Source organism: Galeopterus variegatus, unplaced genomic scaffold (genome assembly GCF_000696425.1).
Source record: "Galeopterus variegatus unplaced genomic scaffold, G_variegatus-3.0.2 Scaffold8134, whole genome shotgun sequence".
NCBI lineage: Eukaryota > Metazoa > Chordata > Mammalia > Dermoptera > Cynocephalidae > Galeopterus > Galeopterus variegatus.
Genome location: NW_007734245.1, coordinates 37,343 through 57,350, shown reverse-complemented (window position 1 = coordinate 57,350; position 20,008 = coordinate 37,343). Strand labels below are relative to the sequence as shown.

The window sequence follows — 20,008 nt, the reverse complement described above, 5'->3', positions numbered from 1 at the left end:
CAATGCTTACAGGGGAAAAAAAATGTTTTAATTTAACTTTGTTGCTGTTTCTCAAAAGGATGTTTTGTAAGAAACTTGCTCTGACTTGTAGACAATATTGGCTTGGGAACCAGGAGATCCGATTTGTAGTCGTCGCCACTAACAAACTGCGATCCTGAATAAATCACTAATCTTCAGAAACAAAAAAAATTGTTTCTTCTACCAAATGAGTAAAAAAAGTTAACTCTTGAAGATGGTTCCTGAGTAGAGCCAGTCAGTACAGAGGAACAGCATATATCAAGACGCAGTGATGAACATGTTTAGACAGCAGTTCAGAATCTAGAATGGATGAACAGAGAAACAAGGGAAGAGTCTACACAAGGCTGACGACTGAAACCAGCCGTGGCTGGCGGGTCGTCCTTCACAAGCAACGCCTCACACGCACCCATCGCGCACGCGCTCTTTCCACAGCACCGCCCCCTCCCCGGGGGCTCGTGGCAGGCATCACGCAAGTGCGCATGCCTCCTCATCGCGGCACCACAGAACTGCAGGGACAACGCCGCCCGCTCAGTCCCGGGGCGGCTCGGCACGTGCGAATCCGACCTCCTGTCCTAACAGAGACGCCGCCACCGCGCCGTCTGGGGCCCTGGCGCGGGGTCCGCGTGGCTCCTCCCCAGCGCTAAACACCGGCTGCCGCCTGCCCACCCCGGAGCTGCGCAGGGGCCCCCGGGTCCTCACTAAACCCTCCAGGGCTCACCTGCCGCTCCCCAGTCATGTCACAGTGGCCCCAGAAGAGCGCGTAAACTCGGCGGCCCGGAACCGCCTGAAGAGAGCGCAAGGAAAGGCGGAAGCGCAGGGGCGTCGGGCAGCACCGGGCATGCGCAGAGCCAGGGCGGATGCAGTCGGCGCCCCTCCTCGAAACTACCCTTCCCGTGAGGCTCCGCGCCAGCCCGATTAGGGAGCGTCGTGGCCGGGCTTAGGGCTGGGGGTGGGGCGGGCCTGAGTGAGGTGGCGCCTGGAGCTCCAGAAGTGACTGTCAAGGGAAGGAAAGCTGTGCGTCAGCTCCAGTTTTAAATACTAGGAAATAGATGTCATCGATACAATAAAAAACTTACTGTCTGACACAAAAAAAGGTGGGGGGAGAGATAGCTCATTAGTCACGAAAGCAATAAGCATAAATTGTAGGTGGATCAGAAAATAGACAATCCAAAAGAAGGAAAAAATACCACGTTCTTTCCTCTGTGACATTAGAATTACTTAAATAAATGGAGATATACTCTTTCATGGGTAGGAAGACCAAATATTCTTTGACAAAATTCCAGTAAGAATCTCAACAAATTTTTATGTTTTTTTCCCTTTGATTTTTAGTGTATTGTGTACTTTACAAAAGCATTTTCAACTTTATCTGTAATAAATAAAAACCCAAACTAAAGCCAGAAAACAGTTTAAAAAGCAGAAAAATGCCTAAGAAATATCAATATGTAATATTTCTGTATTATTCAAAATAGTTTGACACCTTCTTCATGAAAGTAAGAGACCATGATTATTCTTTAAATGTAGTATAGTAAATGTAGCGTTTTAAAACAATGAGAGGCGAATGAGACATTCCAAACAACATGTTCCAAACAATCTGGAATATAAATAAGGTTATATACATGGATCACATATGATAAAATTTCTAATGGAGTCAAGATTGGAAACGTTTGATGTAAACCACCAAGTTAATATAAATTATAAAATTTGAGATGTGGCACCAAAGACAGAAACTGTAAATTTAATATATGATACATTTTATAATAGAAAAAATAAGCAACTCAATTCTAATAAATAAATTTAAAAAAAGATTAAAAGCAAAATAAACGGGGGTTGGCGCATTAGCTCAGTTGGTTAGTGTGGTGTTATAGAAGCAAGTAAGTGAGGTAATTATATTTTACTATTGGAAAGAAAAGATTTATTAATTTTTAAAGAGTTCATTGAATCATTAGGAAAAAATTAAAATGGGCTAAAGAACTGAGCAGTCATATAACACAACAGAAAATGTAAATGAATAATAAATGTATGAAAAAGGTCCATTTGGGGAATTGAAAGAAATGCAAATATTTAAGTAAAACCCTCAAATTTTATTGAGATTTTAATTGCTTTAATTTATTTTTAAATTTACATACAGAAAAGTTCACTTTATTTGGTGAACAGTTTAATGAGTTTTGATAAATGCATTGATTTATGTAACCACCACCACAGTCGGTGTATGGAACAGTCTAATCACCACCCAAAAAATGTCTTCATGCTACCCTTTTAAAGCCAAATTCTCACCAGTTATAACCTCTGGCAACCACTATCTACTCTTTGTTCCTATAGGTTTGCCTTTTCTAGAGTGTTATATAAATGGAATCATACAGTATGTCATCTTCGAATCTGGTACTTTTTACTTAACACAATGCAAGTGAGATTCTTCCATGTTGTTTTGTGAATCAATACTCCTCTTCATTTTTATTGCCAAGTCCTGTGTTCTATGGTATAGATTTACCACAGTTTACTTATCCATTCCCCAGTAGAGGGACATAGAAGATGTTTCCAATGTGGGGAAATTATGAATACAAAAAACATCATTTTGGAAAATAAGATTTCAAAAGATTGAGAAGAGTAATATACACCTGTTGCACAGGCTAGAGGAAATGTTTAATCCTGTATTAGTCAGGGTTCTCCAGAGAAATAGAACCAATAGGATATATAAGCTATATGGAAGTAAACAAATCTAAGTGTTTTTCCTATACTCTTACTCTGCAACAATCAATACAGAATACTTCCCTGACCAAACGTGTGGGGGTTTCTCCCCCACACTAAGCCAGCAATCATTTCTACAGCAGACACCAACTGGCTGACCTCCAATTCAATTCTGACACTATCTACCTGGAGACAGCATCAGATCCCACAGGTTGAGGGCTAAATCCCCAAGACTGCCAGATACCACTTCAGATACCAGGGAGTCACATGTCCAGGCCTACAGAAACTCTGACTGACCGGCTTCAAATTGGGGATCCCATGACCCACTCTTTGGGTTTGATTAATTTGCTAAAGTGACTCACAGAACTGAGGGAAATACATTTACCAGTTTATGAAGAGTTGCATAGGGCAAGGTATGGGGGAAGGGGTATGGAGCTTTCATGCCCTCTGCAGGCACGCACCCTCCAGGAACCTCCACATGTTCAAGTATACAGAAGTTTCCTAACATAGACTTTTGGGATTTTTATGGAGGCTTCAATACATAGGCATGATTGTTGATAGATCACTGGTCATTGGTGATCAGCTAAACCTTCAGGTCTTCTACCCTCCGCAGAGGTTGCAAGGTGGGGCTGAAAGTCCCAACCCTCTAATCCTGCCTTGGTCTTTCCGGTAACCAACCCCCATCCTGAAGCCACCTATGGGCTGCCAGTCGTCAGCCAACTCATTAGCATACAAAAAGACAGTATTTTGAAGATTCTAAAGATTTTTGGATTTATACACCAGGAAACGGGATGAAGACAAAATATATATTTCACAGTACTGAGAGAGAAAGAGAGTGAGAGTGTGAGAGAGAGAGAGAAAGAGAGAGAGAGATTTGGTTTACATGATTATGGAAGCTAAGAAGCCCCACAATCTGCAAGCTAGAGACCCAGAAAAGCCAGTGGTGTAATTCTATCCAAGTCTGAAGGCCTGAGAAGAAGGGGAGCTGATGGTGTAAATCCCAGTCCAAGAGCAGAAGAAGATGAGATGAAATGTCCCAGCTCTACAGTGAGGCAGAAAAAAAAATGGGCGAATCCTTTTTACTCTGCCTTGTGTTCTATCCAGGCCTTCAATGGATTGAATGGTGCCCATCCACATTGAGGAGGGCAATCTACTGAGTCCACCAACTTAAATGCTAATCTCATCCATAAACACCCTCACAGACACACCCAGAAATAATGTGGGTACCCCATGGCCCAGTCAAGTTTACACATAAAATTAACATTCAACCTACTCAATTTTATCATGAGTTTAGTTCATGTAAACTCTCTGGAAGTTCATTTTATCAAATGTTAAAGAACTTTTAATCTAGCAATCCCACTTATATGACTATATATGACCTTATAATAATAAAATAAATTTTCTTTCATGTATGTACAAGTATGTTTACATCAATCAGAGTCCAGATGGTAAAAAAGAGATGACTCAAGTATTACAACACAGAGAGTTTGATAGAGAATTGGTTAAAACAGGTGTTTGAAAGGTAAAAGGGAACACAGAGCTAACACAGGGATAAAAACTGCAGACAGCAGCTACCAGCCTACGGCTGGGAAACAAATGAAAGAGGTTAAGGTTCTCAGAACCTAGCAGCTAGGTAAGTAGCCCCAGAGCTAGAACTAGACAGCTGAGGACCCAGTGGTGCCTGGGTCCTGCTGGTACCTCAGGTACTCAGAGGAGAGCTTTGCAGAACTGGAATTCAGATTTCAAAAGGGTGCTGTCCAGTTGCTGCTGGACTTCCAGAAAGGCATGCTGGGACAAGTCAGAATTTAAATCCCCTTTGAAAAGTGGCTCTTTTATTGGGAGAGGGCCAGAACTAAGAATCTGATGTATGCTATGAACTGTTTCTTCATGAACATGAATCTTTTCAACTAGCGACACAATTTCGCTTAGATACTCAGTGAAGTTCATGAAGTTTCTGCACCTCAGTGGACACCAGCTTAACAACTACACTGGAGACAAGATGTCAGTCAGTTTCTTGGTTATCTGCTTATGGAATCTGTGAATGTTCTTCAAATGGGGAGGGCTGGAGCTCATGCACTTTAGAGGAGCCTGAGCTTGATAAGGTAGAAGCCAGCTATTCACCGGGGCAACGTTTCCCTTCACCCAAATGAGCTGAATATCCAGACTGCCTGCCATCCTGTCCTAGAGCCAGAGGGATCATTTAGTCACTTTGTTATGCAGGTACTCAGTGAAGTCTGTTAAGTGGTCTGGTTTTACAGGGTTAGTTGGTTGGAGCTGGGAAGGCATTTGGTTAGAATATTAGTCATTCAGTCAGCCAGGGAGTCAGGCAAGCAAGAGGGATTTGGCAAGGATTAAAGCATCAAGCAAAAGTTTCCCACACGCAACAATATAACAGCCCTCTGCAAAAAGATCCCTCTCCATCTGTTAGGGGCTGAATTGTGTCCCATCAAAATTCATTTGTTGCAGTTCTAACCCCCAGTACCTCAGACTCTGACCATATTTGGAGATAGGTTCTTTAAAGAGGTAATTAAAATGAGGTTATAATCCAGTATGACTGGTCTCTTTTTAAGAAGCAGAAATTAGGTCACACACAGAGAGAAGACCACGTGAAGAGACACTGGGAGAAGATGGCCATCTACAACCAAGGAGAAAGGCCTCAAAATAAACCAAGCCTGCTCCTTGATTTTGAATTCTCATCTCCAGACTGTGAGACAATAAATTGCTGTTGTTTAAGCTGCTCAGTCTCTAGTACTTTGTTATGGCAGTCCTAGCAAATTAAAACACCCTCCCACAGCAGACTGAGATGTTTTACAGAGTGTACAGAAAATCCAACTCTTCCCAGGAGTCCAGATAAGACTTCTGTTTGCTGAATAAAAGAGAGAGACTTGATAAGGAGGAGGAGGGAGACACCATGCAGGGAAAGATGGCATTCATTACCTCAGTCCAGAGAGCCATCTTCAGTAGACACGTGGTTTGAGGACTGAATGGTAGGAGAGAGGCAGTGGGGGAGGGCTATTGTAGCGGAGCCCATAGTCACTGGCTCTGTCTCCTGGTCTCCGTGGAATGACTCCAGCAAACTGGCAAACTATTTTCTACCTAGGTGGTAAATTGAAACTAAAATGAATAAAGATTGAATCAGAATCCTAAAAATTCCATCTCCACAAGAATGGGTGGCCATCAAGTAGATTCTAAGAATTCTAATATATTCTGTAATATATTACAAAATATCAAAGGCCACAATAATTAAGATGTCATGTTTTGCACAGAATAAACACATAGTTGAGTGAAATGGAACTCTGAACAGGTCACAGACATGGAAGACATTGCTATTTATTGGATTTATGATGAAACCACAGGAGAGCTATGGTGTGGGTCTGAGCTGCTTAGAATCAGGAGGCCAAACACTGTTTGAGTCTATTCACCATTAAGCTTCTCTTTACTTTTCTACATTTGTGTACATATTATTTCTTATTTTCTCTAACTGCAAACAGCATTTTCTTGATGTAGGTGTTCCAGGGTCATCAAGTAACTGGAATAGAAACACCTCCAATTATGGAAGTCCTAGGAAAAGCTCTCCGTGGCTCAACTTAGGTCAAATACTCATCACTGAACTCTTCAATGTGGGACTAGGAGGGTGGGGTCCTAAGATCAGCCCATGTGGGACATGCACCAGCAGTAGAATAACATAGACAGGAATACAGAGCCTATGAATGCAACAGCCACTGCAAAAGATAACTGTGTATATAATAAAAAGAATTTCAAATCATTGAAGAGTGAATGAATCAAATAGTGAAAGATCAACTGTCTACTCATTTGGAAAAAAATTAACTTGGATCTTTACTTCACACCATATTTAAACAAGTAACAACAGAAAGGGGCCAAGAGATTATCCTATTTTACTTAAACACATTTGTTTCATACATGTCAAAGAGAAGAAAAACCTGAAAAAATGAGAAGTTCTAAAAAGAATTTGGTATCAACTCAAGAAGCAGAAACTTCTTTCATATAATGGAATGATAGACAATTTTATTTCTAATGCTTAAACTCTGAAGTTAAATGCTTTTACCTCTAACAACAGAAAACTCCATGTCACACTGTTTGCTATGTATGAGGTGGACAATATTATCTCCATTTTACAGGTGAAATAACTAAGGCATAGAGATTAAATCACCATATAGTCACACAGATAAGTGGCAGAGATAAAACAGCTTGTCTGAGAAAACTATGCTTTGTTGCATATTCCTAGGAAAAAAAATATGGCATTCTAGCACAGTAAATACAAATGCAGAAAAGTTCTTGCTTTACATAAAATCTGAGCTTCACACTCTCTGCATAGGCACATCATTTAAACAAATCACCATGTAAAACAGGAATAATTTATTCCTTTTAATCTCTACAGTATAATAAGTAGTAATATTCAAGGCCACTTTGGAAAATTAACTCCGATGTATATTAAAAAAAGTTGCATAGCTGATACTTGCATATTTTAAGGAAATTTTGGGGTTTTTTTTTTTTTTGGTTGTTTGTTTTCTTGTCTTTTTTGTCTTTTTCCGTGTCCGGCAACGGATCGCAACCCTCAGTGTTGCCCCCGTACCGGACCGGGGACCGGCAACGGGATCGCAACCCTCGGTGCTGCTCCCGCGCCTCGCTCAGCCAGTGAGCGGGAACCAGTCTGTATGTGGGATCCGAACCCTCGGACAGGAGCGCCGCCGCGCTTCCCAAGCGGCGCACTTATCCAGTGCGCCACTGGGCCAGCCCGGAAATTTTGGTTTTATTAAACAGTTTAGCTCATTTATTGAAAGAACAGCTTGGTAACAATGTCTGTACACATTTATATATGATAGGAAAGAGTTGAGGAACACATATAAAATATGATATTTCATACTTTCAAATATTTCTTTTAATATATTCTGGTATGAATATAGGAAGAGAAAACAGTGGTACATAGTGTAAGAAATCTTAGGATATCTAAGATTAAATAAAAGTGCATTGTTTCCACAATTATTATGGAGTCCAAAACAAAAATTGAGCACACATTATGATAGCTGTTAAAAAAGCATATTCAGGGCCGGCCCGTGGCTCACTCGGTAGAGTGCGGTGCTGATAACACCAAGGCCCCGGGTTCGGATCCCATATAGGGATGGCCGGTAAAAAAAAAAAAAAAAAAAAAAAGCATATTCACATGCACAAGGGTACTTCAAAAGGTCTGCAGAGGGCCAGCCCAGTGGCGCACTGCTATATTGCGCCGCTTGGGAAGCACGGCGGTGCTCCTGCCAAGGGTTCGGATCCCACATACAGACCGGTTCCTGCTCACTGGCTGAGCGAGGTGCGGGAGCAACACCGAGGGTTGCGATCCCGTTGCCGGTCCCGGTCCGGTACGGGGGCGACACTGAGGGTTGCGATCCGTTGCCGGACACTGAAAAAGACAAAAAAAAAAAGGTCTGCAGAAAACTGTAATTAAAAGATAATATGAATCTTTCCATAAACCTTTTGAAGATGCCTCATATATGCCTGACATAGATCAAAAGCTATTCACATATACATTTAATGCTCCTACTCTGAACAACTTACTTGTATTTTTCCTAAAGATAAATATTCCATGGTGAGGATGACTATAAATAAACATACCATGATATATTTTTTAAAAAATACTTGATATGGCATCCAAAACATTGTTCCAGGATAAGATTTTTAGATGAAGATTTACCCCCATTTCCTAAACTGACAATTTTCTTTCATTAAATATTCTCTGATATATAAAATTTGAAGTGTTTTTCAAGATTATAAGGTTGTATTCTACTCTCAATTATCTGTTGTTCAATGAGATGTTGCTTCTCTGTGAAAAAATTCCACCATTAATTTTGCATTTTGGGTTTTTCCCTTGTGAATCTGTGATTTACAAAAAGTTTAAGTTGTCGATGAAGGCTTATTAAAAAGCAAGATGTTGACAGGGGCTTCTTCCCTATTGAATTCTCTGACATACAGTGCTTCCTCACACCTTCATTAGATTCACAGTGTGTGTGATATACGGGATAGCTAGGATATGTGATGGCAACACAATTGTAATTACTCAGTGCAGTACAAGTTTATTTCTTGTTCATGAAAAGACTTAAGGGAGATCGTAGACAAGAGGGAACTCAGTTCAGAAGTCATTTAAGACTCTGGTTTATTCCAGTTTATGATCTGTAATTTCTAACACGAATTGTCCTAGGGAGAACCTCCATTCCCCTTCAACAGAAAAAGAAAAATGGGAAGTAGGGAAGATGTCAAATGAGGTATTTTACAGGCTTGGAAATGATATGTGTGACTTGCGTCCACATTCTGTGAGCCAGAGCTTGGTGACATGGGTCATCTTGATGAAAGGAAGGTTGCAAAATCTTGATTGGTTGTGCACTCAAACAAAACAGTAGAGGTATTGGGGTAAAATATAGCCAGTTTCTGCCACATAGGGTTTCTGCCCTATGTGAGTTCCCTGATGCGAGTTTCCTGATGATTAGTAAGGGTTGATTTCTGGCAGAAAGTTTTCCCACATTCACTACATTTATAGGGTTTCTCCCCATGTGAGTTCTCAGATAATTAGTGAGGATAGATTTCTGATGGAAATTTTTCCCCCATTCATTACATTCATAGGGTTTTCACCTGTGTGAATTCTCTAATGTTTAATAAGAATTGACTTCATATGAAAAGATTTCCCACATTAATTACAATAAAAGTTCTTCTCCCCTGTATGAGTTCTCTGATGTACATCAATGGCTGACTTATGACAGAAGGCTTTCCCACATTCGTGACATTGAAAGGGTTTCTCCCCTGTGTGAGTTCTCTGATGTTGAATAAGGACTGACTTCTGGTAGAAGGTTTTCCCACAATCATTACATTCAAAGGGTTTTTCCCCTGTGTGGGTTCTCTCATGCTGAGTGAGGGATGACTTCCAGTAAAAGGACTTCTCACATTCACTACATTTGTAGGGTTTCTCTCCTGTATGTGTTCTCTGATGTTCTATGGGGGCTGATTTGTGACTGAAGTTCTTCCCACACAAATTACATTGATAAGGTTTCTCTCCTGTGTGAACTCTCTGATGGACCATGTGGGTTGACTTCTGCTGGAAGGACTTCCCACATTCATTACATATAAAGGGTTTCTCCCCCATGTGAGTTCTCTTATATATATCAAAGGCTGACTTCTGATGGAAAGTTTTCCCACATTCATTACATTGAAAGGTTTCTTCCCTGTGTGTGTTCTCTTATGCACTATAAGGTTTGACTTTGTGGGTGAATGTTTTCCCACATTCACTACATTGAAATAGACTGTCTCCTCTCTGATTTTTCTGAAGTTGAGTAAAGTGTGACATCCTGCTGAAATTATTCTCAATTTGATTGCTTTCATATTGCTTCATTCCTGTGTACACTCCATGACATTTCAAGAGAGATGACTTCTCAGAGGTTTCCTACACTCATACTCAGAGTTTTTCTCCTGTATGTATTTGCCTCTGTGAAATTATCATCTTTTTTCTGAAAGCTATTCCACCTTTCTTATATTCAAAAATTTACTCTAAAGTTTGAATATTTAGTTGCTGAATAACACCATCATTATGACCAAGGGCATTCTCATTTTAATAGTTCTCATAATGTAAGATTTGGGATGAATCCCAACCTCACATAGAACGGGAAGACTCGCCTCGAAGAGACCACAAGACCACGAGCAATGCAAACGGCATGAGGTTTATTATTTCCAACGCATTGGGTTCTCACCGCCAAGCTGGGGTGAGACCCTGTCAGGCTGTTCAACTGTCTTTTTATACATTTTTTAGGGCAGCTTTCCTGGCAGCCAGGAGACAAAGCAATAAACGGTATTCATTGGTTAACTTAAGTGACCTTAAAGCCCATTGGAGGGCACCCCACCTGTTTGTAGGTGATTTCCCCTTTGATTTCCTAACTAATAAACATTGGGCCATCTGCAGGTTAGCTTTGCCTAAAGATTACTGAATACTTCTGCACTTTACAATTTAGCGGTCACAGGCTTGTGCTAGCGTTAGCAAGAAAACCACAGACTGTCAGCTCTGAGCTTTTCCTGTGACAGACTGCCAGCTCTGAGCTTTTCCTGTGCAGAGGAGAGGTTGGCCAGCTCTCAGCGACCCCTCCTCATGCAACCACATACTCATCTCTTCTTACCCAGGTGTGAGGTGACCCCTCACCCAGCGGCCCTATGAAAACATGTTTTCGTGGAAAGTTCCATGCTCTACTGTAACCTATTTACTTTAGCTTTTGCAGCTCAGCTGTGCTCATGGGTGCAAAACATCCTGTGCTTCTAGCAGGTCCTGGGGAAGGGGGGAGTAAAGTGTACCCCTAGGCATAACAGCTTTTAAGATGGCTTTACTGTAGCTAAGTTAGAGCAAGCTAGGTGTACAAAAGCAGATTGCACAAGTTAGTATTCTTCAATAAGAATTATCTCACCTATCAGCTTTTTCCTGATTAACATCACATAATTTTTCACATACATGTAACACATCAGTCTTCCTTCTTGAAGGCTTTCTATTACTACCAATTGATATTGAGATATTTTTCAAAATCATTCCATGTAAGGCATGTTTATAGGGCATTTTTCTTGAAGAAACAAGGTCAGTGTTCATATTAAATGATTTTCCTAAAGAATTAACTGTCTCTGAAGTCAGTGTTCTACTGTTCAATGCAACCTGTTGCAAATATTTGTCTTGGCTTTCGAGGACTATCTCTTGTCAGACCATAAGCTTTGGAGACATTCAGAAATTTTTTAAAAATTGGGCTGACCCCGTGGCGCACTTGGGAGAGTGCGGCTCTGGAAGTGCAGCGGCTCTCCCGCTGCAGGTTCGGATCCTATATAGGGATGGCCGGTGCACTCACTGGCTGAGTGCGGTGCGGGTGACACCAAGCCAAGGGTTGTGATCCCCTTACTGGTCACAAAAAGGACAAAAAAAAATTGAAGATACCATAAGAATTTTAACATATTTCTAACGGAATTGGACTAAGCTGCAAGTGCCCTATTATATATTTAACTTTTTGGTTTCAGTAGTCTCCCAAGATCAAAGTGTTCCAATCTAGTTTCCTTGGGAAAACAAATGTGGGGGGGGAAGGAGAAAAACTGTTAGTGATTCAGCATTTTGCAAATATAACATTCAAAATGGATAGATACGAAGATATAAACTCAAAGAACAGTGAAAGAGGATAGAGGATTTTATAGGAATGGTAGATTCAGGTAGGAGAAAAATCACAGAGAATGTGATGGTTCTAACTGAGCTAATGAACAGTAATTGCAGTGACAAGGAAAACCAGTAGACAAAGGTGCTCATGGGGAAAATACAAGAAATTGAGGAGACAGACTACTGCACCAGAGTCGACTGGGTACATACATATGTTGGCGTGATCATCTAGTGAATATACACTGAACTTCATATCAGTATGACTACAAGATTCCCATGGAAAATCACATCAATGATGACTGCTAACCGGACATGTGTGGCTAAATGACAGAAGTACAGGTCAAGCCTTAAGGACAAGCCTTAAGGCATATCAAAAAGACAATAGGTTGTATAAACAAACAGGTCATTTATCGTTGCTAAGAGAACATCGCAGAAGATTTTCAATTCATAGATTATAAGGCATATCAAAAAGACAATAGGTTGTATAAACAAACAGGTCATTTATCGTTGCTAAGAGAACATCGCAGAAGATTTTCAATTCATAGATTATATGGCAAGGGACCCTGAAGGGGTGGATTGTGGGGAAAATAGGATAATTTAGTCAGGCTCCCTCAGCTCAGGTCTGGTTGGGTGGTCCAGCAGCACATTTCAAGTTGTGTGGGTGGAGTTAGTGTGCACCTGCACCCAAATATCTTTCTAGTTAATTACTTTTGTGTGTTCCACAGTTTTGTTAAGCAGTCTGGCGGGGCAGAGAGCTCCAGTCTATCAATAGAGCATGTTTAGTCTGCTACCAGCTGCTCAGTTTCAGTTTTTCTTTGGATTTTGCTGGTAGCAGTTGAATTTCTGAGTTTCTCCTATGGACTGCTTAGCTCATAGTGTTGTGTGTGCTGAATAAAGACTATTCCTCCTTCAGCCAAGGCTCCAAGGACCTTTTGCCAGTTACCTAGCTCATAGACCTGCATGTGAAGGGTTTGTGAATGAGCTCGAGGGGTCTGTGAGCTTCAGACCCTAGCCCTAGCTCTACATCTATCTAATCTTTATTTTTCAATACCATTTACTGAATACTGCATTGTAGTAAATTGTTGTAATTTTATGTTGCCTTAGCATCCTTTTTGATCATAAGCTTAACTTTCTCATACCAGAAGAAAGGCTTAGTCGCCCTTGATGCAGGTTCCAGTTCTCTGCCCTGGAAAAGGGCATCTGCCAGTATAAACAAGCTTCTGGGAGAGCTTGTCACAGGCTAGATACTTAGGCAGTAGGATGTCCTCCTAGATAAAGAAGTATCCCATGAAAGGCCCACTGTAAGCATCTCCAACCAAACCACGGCGCCCCATCAGTACAGGGCTAGGGTTTATAGCCAGGAGAAAGACTCAAGACCAAATTAGAAAAAAATACATTATTTATATTACCTCCACTGTTTGAAATTACAATTTTAACATACACTGAATTCTTATATACTTGTATATTTGGATCTGTTTCTGTGCTTTTTCTTTTTTTAAAAAATTATCAATATACAATGTAGTTGATTTTCATGTCCCTTTACCAATTCCTGTTTCTGTGCTTGTTTTGAAGCCAGTACCAAAATTTTATTTCACTTTTATAATGATTTGTGTTTCCAAAAAGGTTCATGGCTATTCTTTAAGGCTATTTCCTAAGGAAGGTAACAATTATTTTGTCAAGTAAAACAAAACCAAGCTCTCCATCAAAAATTTTATTGAGGTTTTGCTTGAGATTGTGTTAAATTTTATAGACTTCTGTAATTGTGAATAAGAATATTAAAAAATTGAATTTGTCCTTTTGCAAAAATCCCCCCCACCCCATTTTCCTCTCTTTTAGAGCATTTACTTGAGAAAACTACTAACTGTAAGTTCTTTCTCTGCCTCTTTGAGATTTGGTAAATCTTTTAAAAAAGTAATTAAGCCTCTTGCTAGTCTTACAACCAGGAAGGTTTTTCTTAGTGGCCTTGAGCCATGTCTTTGAAATGTAAACTTCAGGGAAGATGGAACCCCATCTCCTTGTCTCTGTGGTAAAACTACTAGATTCCTGTTACATGTTGTAACTACCTGCTTGTCATAGAGATACAAAAAGCTTTACTTTTCATTTGGATAAATGCAATTAACCAATTCAGATGGCAACCCCAACTACCAGGTGAATTTAAGATGAATTATATGCAGCAAATGGTACAGGGAAGTCCTCTTACTTGAGGATAAGTTATCTTTCATATTCAGAACATGTAATGAGTTGCACCTGCCTGGCTATATAAAAATGTGATATTTCTGTTTTTACAAATTCATTAGCAGATTGCCTGTGATATGCACTGCAGTCTGTGTTACTGTTTATTCACTGATAAAATTGTATTGTTCTTTTCTCCAACTGTGGAGAGAATTTTCTGGGATACCAAGAAACTTTATTTTTAACTATTTCCTCAACATTTCCCATCCAGAAAAGTGGTGTACGTATATACACATATATATTTACATTTGCAAATGTAAATATGTCTCTATATATTCTATAATATATATTGTAATATTATAATATATACAATTCATAGAATCATAATCCATATAATTATAGTATAAATTATATAATATAAAACATAATTCATAGAAATATAATCATAGTCTAATGGCTAGATTCCTTGTCCTTCCCTCTCCTTTAAATACTTGTTTTTACCTTTGATTTAATTGTGTTAGCTAATATTTGCCTGTATGTAAGTTTTACCTAGAGTGTGTTAAGGGTTAAACAGCTAAACGCATTTCTGCACTCTGTAGCTCTGTGGTCACAAGCTTGTTTTTGTGTCAGCAAAGAAACACAGACTGCAAGCTCTTTCCTGAGTAGGTGAACAGAGTTGCTCTCTAAAGCAGACCCCTGGGGCCGGCCTGTGGCTCACTCAAGAGAGTGAGGTGCTGATAACACCAAGGCCAAGGGTTAAGCTCCCCTTACCGGTCACCTTTAAAAAAAATAAATAAAGCAGACCCCTCCTCAAGTAACCATACTTCCTGCCCGTGCACCCAGGTGTGAAAAAGACCCTTACTCAAAACCATGTACCCACTGTTTGGAAACAGTCTTGCTCCTTGACCACGCTTCCTGTTGTTGTGCCCAGCTGTAAAACGGTTGGGCCAGCTGCGATCAGCCCCTTACCCAAAGTAACCACTTGCTTAAGACCCCTGATATGGGGGACTCCGCCAGAAGACAGGCAAAAGAGCCAATAGAAATGCTCGCTGCTGGGCCGGCCCATGGCGCCCTAGGGAGAAGGCGGTGCTCCCACTGCAGGTTCGGATCCTATATAGGGATGGCTGGTGGGCTCACTGGCTGAGTGCGGTGAGGACGACACCAAGCCAAGGATGGCGATCCCCTTACCCGTCACAAAAAAAAAAAGAAGAAAAAAAAAGAAATGCTCGCTGCTTACCTACCCCCAAAGGTATAAAAGCTTAGTCACCCCTGTAAACGCACTCGGGGCTTTGGAATTCTAATCCCCCTGAGTCAGCCGGTTTACTAAACCTGTGTTCTCCGCCCTGAGTGACTGAGTTTTCTTGGCGACACCTTTCCACAACAATAGAATATATATTTATATATATGATATATAATTCATAGAATATATTAATATATAATACACATTTTTTAAACTTAATTTTATTATGAAAATTTTAATTTTTTGTAATTTTGGATGGAAACTCATTTCTATCGTTGACACAAGAGTAAGCTGATGTCATAAAGTTAGTGACCAGGAAAGATATAATTTGTTTTACACATTCTGTATGTATTTCTCAGTGAAATGCCAGTTACGATATTCTACACTATTAGGATAAAATTTGTGTAAAAATCTAAGAATGTACACCTAACAATAAGCGTTGTTTTCTTTTGGGAAGTGGTATGTGTGGCACTTGTGTTTTAGCTCATACATATCTTCTGGTTTATTGCATGTCACGTATCATATGCACAGTTTTGAAACTAGCATTCCCGAGATACAGTCAGCGTCACAGGGTAGTATTCTTTGAATGCACCACTGTACTTAGCTCCAAGTACTTAGATTTCTCCTCGGTGCTCATCGCACCGCCTCACGGCAACTTGCCGTCTTGGCTGCCAGTCGGAACAGTCGTCACCGTCAGTACAGACGGCCCGCGCTCTCAGGAAACGCCCGCAATAGCCGCCCAGACACTGGAGGACGCCCAGCCTCATGGCGTCATCCGGAATGGAGTCGCCGCCGAGGCCTCTGGGAAGCGTAGTTCCGGGGTGTGGCGGGGCATCTGCGCATGTGCAGGGCCGTCTCCTTTCAGGCGTCTCCTTTTGTCTCACGCCCGAGGGGGTAGAGGACTCCGGGGCTGGCAGGCCTCTGTGGCGTCGCAGAGGGCGGGGCCTGGGCTCGACCCCCGCAGGTGTGTCAAAGGTCTCTGCGATCGGCCGGGACCGGGAGGCGGGGTTTGCGCGACCGCGCCCAGTTAGAAAACCTGGAGAGGCGGCCTTGCAGCCCCGGAGCGGTCTCCGCGGAGGGCCGGGCAGGGCTCTGGGGAGAGGGCCCCGGGAGGCCGGTGTCTGCACTCGTGTCTGACGTAGGAGCTGTATTTTCGCGACCTGTGTCCTGGGGCGCCGGAGGGAGCGGCCCGTGTGACGCGGGTCCCTGTCGCAGCACGTTGGGGCCCGCGTCTGCCGCGCTGGCCGCGCGGAGTTGGGCTTGGATCCAGGTCTCTGATATGACAGTGCGACTCAGATTCTCATCTGTGAAATGATGATGATTATAACCGTCAGGGTCGTTTGCTGTGTTGAGTAGGGTAGCAGACCTAAAGTATAAGGAATCAGAAGGTTGAGCTGCTTTTGTTATTTCAAGGCATGCTGTTTTAGTTATTGGCTCATTTAATCATCATAACCATCTATTCAATATAACCACCTCCGTTTTAATAAGAGTATTGAAGCTTCAGAAAGATAGAAGGTTTACCAAGTGTTAGCAGGTGGGCTTTAAATTCTCACTTGTTTTACTTTGTACTTCATGCTCTTTCCCATACTAAAATCCAGTCTTGGTTTTTGTTCCTGAGCACCATCAGAACATAGTTGTGGGGTGCAGTGAATCTAATCATAGCATGTAGTGTTCTATTTCCAAAAATTCTTGGACTTTCTCAGAACCCCTGGGTCAAAAGGTTAATTAAGGCCCTTTTTTACTTCCTCCAAACTTACTCTATTTCAGAGGACTGTTACACATTTAAATGTGTAAATTCAAACCACAATTTGAGCACTATATTTTGAATTTTACTGGAAGGCAGGGAATCCCATTCAGGCCAGAGGCTAGTTTCTAGGGATGGGGAATGGGACAGAATTTTTTAAAAGATGAAAATTGCAGTTTATCCACCCTCCATATTTTGATGTTGATATCATAATACGTCTGATGGACTGGTGTTATCTGGGCTTATTAATTATGCATTTTCTAAGCACCCGGCTGGCTGGAAGTGGTTTTTGCTGCTTATAAAAAGGACCTCAGCATTATGGCATCTAGTTGTCTTTTGGTACATATATGAAATGCTTCTTTAAGAATTATGATGCCAAACTGAGATTTTAGAAACTAGATTTGTGTCATTGTAGCAGATTAGATGGCCATATTAGAGTTCATCAAGGCCTAATTAAATTTTACCCTAGACCTAGACCACGTTTTGAGAGGACAGTGAATTCCAGGGTGCTGTCTGGTGTGGCCCTGTGTGGAGACATGTAGAATCAGAATAGAATCACAATGGTACAAGAAGTGTTGTTCAAGATTATCTAATTCCGGGCCGGCCCGGTGGCGCACTGCTACAGTGTGCTGCTTGGGAGCGCGGCGGTGCTCCCGCCGAGGGTTCGGATCCCACATGCAGACCGGCTGCTCACTGGCTGAGCGAGGTGCGAGCGCAACACTGAGGGTTGCGATCCCGTTGCCGGTCCCAGTCCGGTTCGGGTGCGACAGTGAGGGTTGCGATCCGTTGCCGGTCACGAAAAAAGACAAAAAAGGAAAAAAAAAAAAAAAAGATTATCTAATTCCTCATTTTAAAGATGAAACTAAGATTGAAATTAAGACAGTCATTAGGTTTATTAATAGCAGAGCCTAGGGTAGAACTGAAGTCTCCAGGTTCACCGTATCATATTTAAATCAAAACGGGTCTTGGAGAAGTGGTTTTTGAGAAACTACAATTTAGACAGAAGAAACATCATGTTTTTGAGAACTTTGAAAAGACTTTCTTTGTGGGGCTTATAATGTTAGTAGGAAAAAATTTTATGACATGTAACTTAAACACCTTTTATGTACCAATAAACATATCTTTTCAACATCATTTCTTTTTTTTTTTTTTTTTGTCCTTTTTTGAGACCGGCTGCACCGTGCTCAGCCAGTGAGCGCACCTGCGGTCATCCCTATATAGGATCCGAACCTGCGGTGGGAGCGCTGCTGCGCTCCCAGCGCCACACTCTCCCGAGTGCCACGGGCTCAGCCCTCAACATCATTTCTTTTTTTTTTTTTTTTTTGTCTTTTTCGTGACCGGTAAGGGGAACGCAACCCCTTGGTGTGGTGTCACCCACAACACGCTCAACCAGCGAGCGCACGCACCGTCCAATCCTATATAGGATCCGAACCCGTGGCGGGAGCTTCGCTACACTCCCAGCGCTGCACTCTCCCGAGTGCACCACGGGCTTGGCCCTCAACATCATTTCTAATGCCAGTGTAGGGTTCCATACTTTGGGTATGTTATATACCTCGTTTAATCAGTTCTTTGGTGTTATTCAGTAAATGGTAACATAATTTTCAAAACAGCCAGTAGGAAAGAAATATTTAGATTCACTCAAAAATGTCCCAGGTTCAACAAGTTTATATCAGAGTCACCCTATCCCTTCTGATGGATCAAAGGGACATTTTCCCAGAGTAATGTATTTTACTAAAGTGTTGTATGGAAATTTATCACAGGTGATTCCTGGAGCTGCAAGATAAGGTCTCTTATGACTTCTATCTTCCAACTTTACCTGCTCTGGCTTCATATTTTCTACCCTTTCCCAAGAGCAGCAGAAAATGAACAGGTTCAAGGTGAGTAATTTATTTAGCCCTTATTTTGTTTCACTGTGTGTGTGTTTAATGAGTTTTATGAAAGAGAGTCCATATATCAAACTAGAAAAGTGTAAATAATTAAAAATCACCTTCAGGGAAAATACTGTTTGAATAAAACAGCAGTTCTCAAAGTGTGTGAGATCCCTGGGAACCCCAAGATCCTCTCAAGGGTCTGTGAGGTCAAAACTCATAGTACTAAGATACAAATTGCTTTTATACTGTTGATATTTGCACTGATGGTGTGAAAGCAATGGTAAATAGATTGCTGCCTGTTTGGCATGAGTTAAGACAATAACACCAAATTTATAATCATTGTACTCCTCCACAGAGGATTCATAGTAAAAAACTGCCAAACAGTTTACTTAAGGATATCCTTAATAAATACAGTAAAAATTTTATTTAGTCTTGATTGTAGAGTACAATATTCAACAGGACAAAATGGCAAGTTCATGTAAAGCCCTCCTGCTTATGATGGTTGGTTGTCTCGAGGAAAAGCATTTGCACCATTATTTGATGTGTGCTCACTCACCACTTTTTTCATGAAACACCTATTTAACTTGAAAGAACAACTGGCAGACAAGCTATGGGTATTTAACATATATTTTCTCAGATGAATGAAGTGACCTGTCAATTCAAGGAAAACAACTGTTAGTATTTGTTGCCGATCTTAAAATCTGAGCTTTCAAGTGAAAATTAGAATTTTGGAAAATTTGTATCCTCCACCGTGAACTTGACAACTTCCTATAATACTGAAAGACTTTGCTGATGAGATTGGCAATGATACTAACAAATGTGATTTTTAAAAAATACGTGTATAATGGGCCGGCCCGGTGGCGCACTGGATGGTGCGCCGCTTGGGAAGCGCGGCGGCGCTCCCGTCCGAGGGTTCGGATCCCACATGCAGACCGGCTCCTGCTCACTGGCTGGGCGAGGCGCGGGAGCAGCACCGAGGCTTGCGATCCCGTTGCCGGTCCCCGGTCCGGTACGGGGGCAACACTGAGGGTTGCGATCCGTTGCCGGACACGGAAAAAAGACAAAAGACAAAAAAAAAAAAAAAAAAAAAAAAAAAAAAAAAGGGT

At 41.4% G+C, this 20,008-nt stretch overlaps 1 protein-coding gene and 1 pseudogene across 1 annotated transcript in view; one reads left to right on the top strand and one right to left on the bottom strand.

The window, feature by feature from the left end:
• Positions 1 to 9,162: 9,162 nt before the first annotated feature.
• Positions 9,163 to 16,054, bottom strand: LOC103608199 (annotated as a pseudogene).
• A 121-nt stretch (positions 16,055 to 16,175) lies between these two features.
• The window catches only part of ZNF25 (zinc finger protein 25), a 36,859-nt gene continuing 33,026 nt past the window's right edge, over positions 16,176 to 20,008 (top strand). The window contains exons 1-2 of the mRNA XM_008592646.1: positions 16,176 to 16,251; positions 18,792 to 18,908. Coding sequence (XP_008590868.1) covers positions 18,894 to 18,908 — 15 coding nt within the window. The 5' untranslated portion in view covers positions 16,176 to 16,251; positions 18,792 to 18,893. The remainder of the gene's footprint in view (positions 16,252 to 18,791; positions 18,909 to 20,008) is intronic.